This window comes from Pagrus major, chromosome 20 (assembly GCF_040436345.1).
Source record: "Pagrus major chromosome 20, Pma_NU_1.0".
NCBI classification, from domain to species: Eukaryota; Metazoa; Chordata; class Actinopteri; order Spariformes; family Sparidae; genus Pagrus; species Pagrus major.
In genome coordinates, this window is record NC_133234.1 from 21,279,788 (window position 1) to 21,289,813 (window position 10,026).

General features: G+C 41.8%; 1 protein-coding gene across 1 annotated transcript; it reads left to right on the top strand.

Annotated features, from left to right (window-relative positions):
- Positions 1 to 1,894: 1,894 nt before the first annotated feature.
- plaub (plasminogen activator, urokinase b) lies at positions 1,895 to 5,857 on the top strand. The gene is made up of 11 exons (XM_073489179.1): positions 1,895 to 2,044; positions 2,130 to 2,241; positions 2,324 to 2,428; positions 2,512 to 2,665; positions 3,646 to 3,743; positions 3,827 to 3,868; positions 3,954 to 4,149; positions 4,231 to 4,382; positions 4,461 to 4,601; positions 5,424 to 5,572; positions 5,663 to 5,857. The coding sequence occupies exons 1-11, from the start codon at positions 1,895 to 1,897 to the stop codon at positions 5,855 to 5,857; spliced, it is 1,494 nt and encodes a 497-aa protein (XP_073345280.1).
- The last annotated feature ends 4,169 nt before the right edge of the window (positions 5,858 to 10,026 follow it).

The window sequence follows — 10,026 nt, forward strand, 5'->3', positions numbered from 1 at the left end:
CAGAAACAAAATTAAATGCAATCACGCAAATTAAGTATAAACAGTTCAATAAAATAAGTTATTACAAAAATTCAATAAAAAATTCAATAAAAATTACGTGGAAGTCAGAAGATATTTATTAAAACATGAATTACAGGCTTTTGTTTTATAAACCATTGTGATTTAAATGAAGTTACTTCTCCTGCTAACAATATGCTGCTATAACAGTGTTAACAGATCTGTCTTTCCCATGTTTTTAAGTCATGTTATGTTCAAGAGCTTTTATAATTCCGACGGCCCGTAAAGGTAGCACAAGCCAAGCAGGATCCAAACTCGGTCACTTCCGGGATCCTAATGTACATATTTGCTCTCATTCGCGCTTCATTGGATGAAACTGCCTTCATTAACATAAAACCTCAGACTGATCCAGGTGCAGGTGTGAAGACTGAAAACTCTTCATCATCATCATCATCATCATCATCATCATCATCATCTTCACATTACCTCATCATCATTATTTGTTTTCAGTGGTTTGTTTGTTTGTTTGTTTGTTTGTTTGTTTGCTAGTCTCCTCATCAGACAGCAGATGGACCATATATGAAACTTCAGGTACAATCAGGATAACTGAGCTCTGATGTTCAGAGAGCAACAGTGACATCCAGTGAATTAAATGCAAATTACATCAATAATCTTTGTTTTATTACTTTAGTTTGAATACAGTAGGGTCCAAGAGTCTGAGACCACTAGTGAAAATACTTTAATAAAAATATTTTTTAAATATTTTTTTTCCATTTTAAATGATAATATAAGACCAACAATACAAGTGAAAAGTTGGATCTTTAATCTCTCTGCTGTGATTAGGGGTGTTGTAATATACCGATATTGACAATAATTGTGTTAGCCAATTTAAAAATGAAATATTGATATTGTGTTAATTATGATAACATCATGTTAATAATCCATAATCCCCCATAATCCATAACAGCCAAACTAGCTGCTAGGTACAGAGCCCAGGAGGTGACATGGATGTTTGTTTTTTTTAAATGTGCACTCAAATTACTCAATCGAGAAATATTATTATGTTGCCATTTACTCAATCGCGCAATTTATTCCTCCTTTCGCACATTAAGTCCATGTCCCGGACACTTTCCATACATCCACCTGTAGCCCTGATGTCTCCCAGGGCCTTTAAATTGCTCACTGATAAAATCTGTTCCTTCCTGCCAGTCCAAATATTGTCGACGACAAAGTCTGTGTGCTTTTATGGATTCTGATAAGATGCCTCCTGTTTAAAATGAAACCATGTAAAGCTCTGCTTCTAAGTATTTCTTTGTGATTCATACCTAAATTACTGAAAAACATAATTAGATGGTCTCGATCCGTGATACTAGGCCTATACTTAACCGACTGCGACTGTTTTGGCTTTCCACTCTCACAAACGTACGGATTTTAGGCGCCCAAATGACTAAATCATGTGAAATTATGTCAAAGACACACCCTTGACACACTGACACAGTTTCTTCTTCATGTGATCACTATTAGTATTTTAGTATCAGTTTCCCAATAGTTGCTGCAGCGTCACTGGTGAGACCTTCTGAGGTGTCACTGGGTGTGGACACCAACATGCTGCAGCTGTATGATGTCCAGACAGTCTAAACATGATTAACACTGGTTTTTATTATTCATCCACGCTCACTTTAATCCAGATTCACCATCTAAACAGCTGTGTGTCCAATCTGACACCCCCAGCTTCCAACATACCAAAGTTACTGATGTGCTTCCTGAGAATTACAATGCAGATTAACAACTCTTAGTCATCCACAAACACATATTTCTTCACATCAAATCTTGTGGGCCAGCTCTCCTCGACCAATCACAGCTCTCCCTCCTCCCTGCACGCAGCAGTCAAAACACGATGAACCCTGAGGAGGTTCCCATACAGCTCTCTGCAAGCACGTTCCTGCTGTCCGGATTCCAATCTGTGCAGAGATCCAACATGATGATGATGAAGAAGAGTTTCTGTGTTCTGATCTGCAGCCTGGCAGCTCTGTGGACAGCTGAAGCAGTAAGGATATTTCTATTTTACCTGCTTGTTCTGAAATGTTGCATTTATCTTCATGAGAGTTTATCAGACTCCTTGTGCTTTTTAGGGCTCTTTCAGAGACAGAGGACGGGACAGATTACCTGTTTTCTCTTCCTCCTTTCCTTCCTCCTCCTCTTCGTCCTCTTTGGATTCGTTCTCCACCTCCTTCGAAAGCTCAGGTGAGAATCCGTCACAGCTCTCTGGTTCTCTCCAGGCTGCACCGAGCATGAAATCAAACGTATCCTATCCTTTGTTATCCAGGTGGGGTCTGTCTGAATGGAGGCACCTCCGTTCCCGCCTTGACTTCTGGGGAACACATGTTTTGTTTGTGTCCTGACGGCTTCACAGGGGAAAAATGTGAAACAGGTAAGAAGCTTAAATGCTAAAAAAAACCAAACTGCACTGATCTTTTTCACAGTTTTAAACAGAATACTGTCCTGTTCCTTTAGTGAACAGCGGTGACTGCTACGAGGGGCTGGGACTGTACTACAAAGGCACAGTGTCGAAATCAGCGAGTGGACGGACGTGTGAGGAGTGGGACTCGGACACCAGGCAGCTGTACCTGTCTGCAGATGTGAATTCAGGGAGGCACAACTACTGCAGGTAGGTCTGCTTTATGGCATATATTCAGCCTGTGTATACTCATTTTTGCTTTGGCCTTTAATCAAGTCAAGACCAAGATGAGTCCCACACTGCATGACACATTTACAAAAACATGTGGAGCTTATTTATCCAACGTGGAAAGTTGGATGAACATGATGGCAAACATGGTTTCCGTTGATTTCTTCTTCATATTTGGTTCCAAGTTTCCCTGCGAGAAAAGTGCTTTTTGCCCTGTATTTTAAATTAAACTGTATTTAAGTGAAAGAAGCGTTTTCAAGCAAGTTTCCTGCCAAGGAATGTGTAAAGTTGGATAAATACGATGGCTGGATACCATAGACACTCCTCAAATCGATGCACATTTACATAAAAACAACCCCAGAGGACAAATTCAAAAATTCCTCTTCATTCATTTTTTTATTGTCATGTGTACGTATGAGTTTCCCGTGAGAGACATTGTAGATGTGAATTTTATGTGCGGGAAATTTTACTTGATTTCTACGAGCAAACAATTACAAACACGCAGGAGTTGAAATGAACTTTTCCATGTTTAACCATCGAACACAAGACTATTTTTTGTACAAGCATCAACTTTTCTGGGTCCAGAGTCCTCTGTGCCCAAGACCAGACAGAGAGTAGAGTCTGTGCTTCGATCCCTCGTTCCTCCTGTCCACATGTTGAAGCGTGAACAGAGCTGAACTCTGTCACTTCCAAATGAACTTTGTAGTCATCATATATTAGTAGCGGCACCAGCACAATAAAAGAAACAGCTTAGCATGGTGAGAAGGCTGCCGAGCCAGAGACCCCTGACAATCTTACCTATTTCCCTAAGTTTAAGTTTGGTAACTGTTCGATCACTTATTGCCTCTTTTGCCTCTGCTGTTTCAATCCAAATCCAAGGTGTTGGAGTGATGTGCATTCACAAGTAATATCTTTAATGTCACATGTTATAGTTTGATTGATTTGATGTGGTTTTTCCTCAGAAATCTGTTCTACAGACGGCGTCCGTGGTGTTACGTGCGGAGGAACCTGCGGCTGGTGTGGGAGTACTGCGGTATCCCACGGTGTACCTATGAGTCGAGTAAGAGCGTTCTCTCTTTACAGAAAATCTAAACCAGAGTTCATGTTTTATTGCCGTTAAACTCTCTAATCTTGTAGTTCCAGCTCAGCCTTCACCTGCACCTGCACCAGCTGATCCAGAACCAGGTAACTTCACCTCCTTTCTGAACTCATCACATCCTATCGTTGTGCGTTTCCCCCCCACTGTACTGATCCTGGTTTCATCCCCCAGCTGCAGACACATGTGGTCGGCGCAACAGGAGAAAGCTGTTGAAGATCGTGGGTGGAACAGTTGCCACTGTGGAATCCCACCCGTGGGTCGCTGCCATATTTTGGCGCAGCGCAACCAAGGAGAAGGTTTTCCGCTGCGGGGGCAGCCTGATCTCATCCTGCTGGGTCCTCACAGCTGCCCACTGCTTCCCTGATGGGTAAGAAGTGAGGTCATTGACTGTAACAGCAGCAGGTGCTGAGGAACAACATGTTGACTTGACTTGTGTCTTCTGTTTCAGTTCTCACACCAAAAGCCGCCGCTTCTCTGTCGTCCTGGGGAAAAATGCTCTGAATGAAAGCGACCCGACTATGGAGCAAACATTCAGGGTGGAGGAAATCATCCTCCACGAAGGGTTCGACAACAGTGAGGGGAACTTCAACAACGACATCGGTATGAACATCTTTAGATGCTTCAGTATTGATGTTGTGATGTAATCAAAGCACTAACTCCTTGATAACGGTCTTGCAGCACTGCTGAAGCTGAGGGCCAAACAGGGGAAGTGTGCTGAGGTGAGTAAGTCAGTGAAGACCGTCTGCCTGCCGCCGCCTCAGCAGAGCCTTCATTCTGGTATGACCTGTGAGATCGCTGGATACGGGAAAGAGAAATACGGTGAGGAAAGTCCTCTGAGTGCTGGCTGTATCTTGATGGTTTATCCCAAACAACAGCCACTTACTAGTTTCTCTGAGCCTTCATCACACAGTGTTCTTCGTCTCCATTGGCTGAAGAAAGCATCACTTCAAGCGCTAAAAAGATCGGGAAAACAACAGTTGTTATCTCATGATAATGACATAAATAACTTAAGCGTTAATAACACTAAACGAAGGAAATAATATTTTTGACCCATGGCCGTTTAGGCCTTCCGTAGTTCCCAAAAAATCTCATGTTATCTTCACTCCTGTTTATTAACCTGACTGCAGCAGTGATCCGCGGAGGTGACCTCCATTGTCAGGTGTTTATGTTCTGTAATGTTGACTGCTGACTGGAGCTGGAGGGGAAATGTGCTTTACTTCATGAACGTAACGTTACAGAGAGGAGAGGGGAAGAAGAAGAGAGAACCAGAGTCTCTGCTGAGTGCTGAGTTCAGTCAGAGGTTGAGGAAACACTTTATTAACCTTTCTATCTGACGTGACTCAGGCACTAAAGTTCACAGATGAGATAATATTTTAGTTTTGTTCATGTTAAGTTTGGTCTCATTCGCTGACTTCCTTCCTCATGAAACGTACCGTTCCCTTGAGTGAACTTGTGGATTTCTCTGGGTTTGAACTACAATAAAGGTCCATTCATTTTAATGCAGGAGTCTTACACAATATGTCTTTAACTGTAGCACTTAGGTGAATATAATCAGCTTGATCTAACCACTAATTATATGTATTTTACAACCCATCATGAGTGAAGTATTTGTCTGGTTTTAACAGCTTGTCTCCTCTCCAGGTCTATGGTATAAGTCTCAGTACCTCCGGGAAGCTCAAGTGAACCTCCTCGCCGACAATATGTGTCGACACAAGGACTATTATGGAAACATGATCACTGAGAACATGTTTTGTGCTGGTCGTCCCGACTGGAGCCAAGATGCCTGCGAGGTATTCACAACAAGTCCCGACTCGATCAGGCTCTGCTTCATCAGATCAGCGTGTTGATTTCCTTTAACGGTGCTCGTCTGTTTCCCACAGGGAGACTCGGGGGGGCCGCTGGCGTGCGAGGTCGGTGACAGGCTCTTCCTGTTTGGAGTGATCAGCTGGGGCGACGGCTGCTCGAAGGCGTTTCGACCCGGCGTTTACACCAAAGTGACCAACTACAACCAATGGATCGAAGAGAAGACGGGACTGTCATCCATCACTGCTGGGTCCATGTTCCCTCAGAAGTGAAGTGACTGCTCTTTTTCTTGGTCCTAAAGGAAACAGCTGAGAATGTTTTATATTTTTCTTGAGTCCAATGATATGACCAAAGCCAACAAAGTATTCATCCACTAACAAGCATTATCTGTGCATCCAAAGAGTAATGTCCAGCAGACTTGTCTGGTTCCAAAAAGAAGTCAGATTGTATGTGAGCTTATGAGAAAATGACCTTACTTTTCCCTTGATTTATCATCTCTGTAAATAGTTTCCTGATGAGTTTACGGTCTAAATCACTGGTTTAAAGTCTTCATCAATACAAGATTTTGTAAATTAGGGTCCCATTGACCAGTCTGCGATGCCAAGGGTCAGGACGCCCAGGTCCCAGTCGTGACCTGCCACCCAGCAGACATTGCACCCGACATCATTGTCAGCCCACTGAATAAGGCCCAGTCACCAGTGGCTCCCTGGCGAGCTCCCCTCCCAGGTCTGGTTCCAGCCGGGGGGCCATGGTTTTCCCATCCCTTTTGTGGCCGATTTATATGATTCCTCCAGGTTGGGGTTGAGCTCCTGTCCCAGGCGAAGGAGATTAAGTATCTCTGGGCCTTGTTTATGAGTGACAGGAAAATGGAGAGTGAGGCGGACAGGCGGATTGGTGCGGCGTCAACAGTAATCAAGGCGCTGCACCTGGACCAGAGCGAGCTGAGCTAGACAAACCTGTCCATTGACCAGTCGATCAACGTTCCAGTCCTTACCTATGGTCATGAGCCCTGGGAAGTGACGGAAGGAATTAGATTGCGGATACAAGTGGCCTAGTAGTGGCAACATGCATCCTGGGCGCCTTCCTTTGGTGGTTTTCCGGGCACGACCAACTGGAAGGAGGCCCCAGGGCAGACCCACAACTCGCTGGAGGGATAACATATCTCATCTGGTCTGGGATTGACTTGGGGAGGAAGAGCTGAAAAACACTGCTCCCTGGTAAGTGTAAGAAAATGACCAGATGATGGTCCCATGTAGAGTAAAATAGACAATAAAGCAGGGTATGCTTTAGATTGTGGTTCCCCCAAGCTTCTCAGTCTGATACAATCAGGATATCCTCCCCAGATCCACACTCTCGTCCAAATTTGGTCAGGTATTGTATTATGTTTACCAGTAACACTAGCTTAGTTTAGTGTGTTAGCATGCTAAACACAAAGGCTGAAAGCTTTTGTTATAGTCTTTTCAGACATCTGGTCATAAACCAAAGTCATGAACAAACTGAGACATTTCACTTTAAATCAAACATGTGAAAACGTTGTGGTTATTTCTATACTGACATTTCATTTCAATACATTGACTGTATCTTTGTCTCTGGTGTGACAGGGTATTTCATACTTATACAGACGTTCTGTGGCGTTTGGTTCTTACTGTACTTAATGGTTCGCTACTTGTTTCTATCTTTTATAAAGTAAGTTTGTATTCTGTTCATATATATGATTTATTTTTATATTTGTTAGATTATTATGGTAGATTTTCTGCTCAAAGCTTTTTACAACACATTTTTTGTTCATATTGTATTGTTAATAAACAAAATAAACATTTTGTTTCTGTCATTTTTGAGTCATTTATAAAAAGGAATTTAGTATTGCTCTTCTATAATAACACAACTACACTGTCACATATAATAGTTATACTATATATATATATATATATATATATATATATATATATATATACATATACATATATAACATACTGTGTACTTACATTCATCATTAACTGTTCATTAAAATCTAATTAAGATTAGATTTTTTTTCCCAAAAATGGCATGTATTTAGCTCATAAACTTTTTTTAAAGAACTACTATGAATTATTTTACATTATTTTGCATAATTTTGTTCATCGTTTTTTATTTTCCTGTCAGTTTTGACTTGACCACAAGATGGTGCTAGAGGTTAAAAATGAAAGAACAGCAGCTGATCGATGATAACTGGATCTTTGAATGCTGTGATGGCTCAGCAGCATGTCTTGTTTATGTTGACTGGCAGTGTTTATAAAATGATCTGACACATTTGTCTGTTCCCTGATGAGGACATAAGCTTTGTGTGTCTTTAAAGGCCTCATTAAATCACTAATGTAATGAGCTCAAGTGCTCTCTGAAGTCATCCTACAGGGATTTTTGTGGGTCGTTGAGTTTTGTTGTACAGATAAAAGGGCAGTTAGTAGTTTCTGTCTGTCTGTGATCATTTTGTGTCTCTTTGTGATCATTTTGTGTCTCTTTGTGGTCATTTTGTGTCTCTTCGTGGTCATCATATGTCTCTTTGAACACATATAACGAGCTGTGCTTCATGGATCTAAAGCATCTCGATCACTGCAGTGACTCTCCACAGTAACAGGACGGTTTGGTGAAGCTCTGTAGGCTGACATGCCGCACATACTGCAAGTTCATTTACCTGCGCTGACACTGAACTTGTTTACATTTGAGTGAGATTGTGAGACACAGCTGCCTCCCTTGTTTGGAGACACAAAAGAAACATATTTCAAATACTCAACATGTGTGTGAGTTCTGTTGCAGAGAGACACGGCAGGAACACATAAACACACAAGACAATATGCCAGAAAAACACCAAGGAAATATAACAAGACGATGTTCTTGTTGTATCAGTCTAAATTTACTGATACATTCAGTTATTAAGAATATTGTGTTCGTTTTGTGTTTCTTTGTAGTTGTTTTGATTATCTCTGTGTCATCTGGTTTTTGTTGTACTTTTATGTCTCATTTTGTGTCTCTTTGAGGTTGTTTGGGTCTTTTTGTGGTTGTATTGCATATTTATGTTGTTATTCGCATCTCTTTGTGGTCATTTTGTGTCTCTTTGTGGTCATTTTGCATATTTATGTTGTTTGCATCTTTTTGTGGTCATTTTGCATCTTTATATTATGTTTGCATCTCTTTGTGATTGCTTTGTGTCTCTTTGTGGTTTCTTTGTGTCTCTTCGCAGTTGTTTTGTGTCTCTTTGTGGTCGTTTTGTGTCTCTTAGCATCAAGCCTACCCCTAAAGTCCTCAGGCTTGTTCCCAGTAGGCCGTCAGACATCCATCCATGTGTATGTTTGTGTGTGTGTTTCTGAATCTTTTCCGTTCCCGTCGATGGACCGACGACTTATTTAAACACTACCTAGCGATCTATTCAGTGCCTGCTGCAGCAGGGCGACCTGCAGAAAACAAGGAGAGGGTGTGTTGCATGAAGTTGTAGCTCATTTATCAACATGACATCTAATGGAACGCACTCAAACACAACAACTGCACTGTGACAGTTTTTTTAAGGCGGTGATAAGAAGACTGACAGTGCATGTAACAAATGAATCTATCCCCAACTGTCACAAAGTGTTCTGTGAGTTGAACCGGTTTGGGTTTGGGCTGCGACTAAAATGAGTCACCATCATCAGATGTACTGGCAGTCTGATAGGTGTGTCTGCTACTCTTTACTTTTTAAATCTCAGCAGACATTCAGGTATTTCATCCACCGACTGTCAGACACTGAGGGCTTATCTATTGTTCACCCGTGCAAGCAGTGATTTCCCATCTTGTGCCAAAGTGATCATCAGTACTGAGTCGTTTAAATCACACAATGTTTCTGTTCTCCAGATAATTTCACTGTAGCTGCAGACTTTACAGTTCACACTGACATCATTATACAGGTAGGTTTCTGCAGATCTGACAGCGGAGCACAGACACACCTCCTGTCAGCTCACACTGACGTGAGGTGTGACTCTCGCAGGGAGGGTGTGACTTCAAACTTGTGTCCGATCCAAAGTCAGACCTGTTTTCAGAAGCCTCTCTGCCATCCTGTGTGAGACATAAAGTAAGTACATTTACTTTTACATAATTATGCAGCAATCACCAAAGATAGGATTGTTTGGAAAAACAAATGTCTGGTGCTAATATTGGTAGATAATAGTGTGTAGTAATGGTTAGTAGAGATGCATTTAGCACTTTATCTTGTGGCAAGGTGAAACAGTGTGCTGCGGGAGTGTGACATTATGCATCGTACTTGTCGTTTAGAATAGTTGTTTGCAAGCCTCTTAGCCATGAAGGTAAAATAAAACACACAGCACATCAGTCAAATTATTCTTCCTTCAGGGTGATTTCAGTTCTAATGATGATAAATCCTTCACAGCTCTTTTCTTCACCTCTGTCATTCAGCCGTCGTCCAGCAGCCGCCAAC

Coding starts and splice junctions, on each gene's coding strand:
- plaub (XM_073489179.1), top strand. CDS start 1,895: ATGAACCCTGAGGAGGTTCCCATACAGCTCTCTGCAAGCACGTTCCTG. Junction 2,045..2,129: donor CTCTGTGGACAGCTGAAGCA/GTAAGGATATTT, acceptor TGTGCTTTTTAG/GGCTCTTTCAGAGACAGAGG. Junction 3,744..3,826: donor ACGGTGTACCTATGAGTCGA/GTAAGAGCGTTC, acceptor TTGTAGTTCCAG/CTCAGCCTTCACCTGCACCT.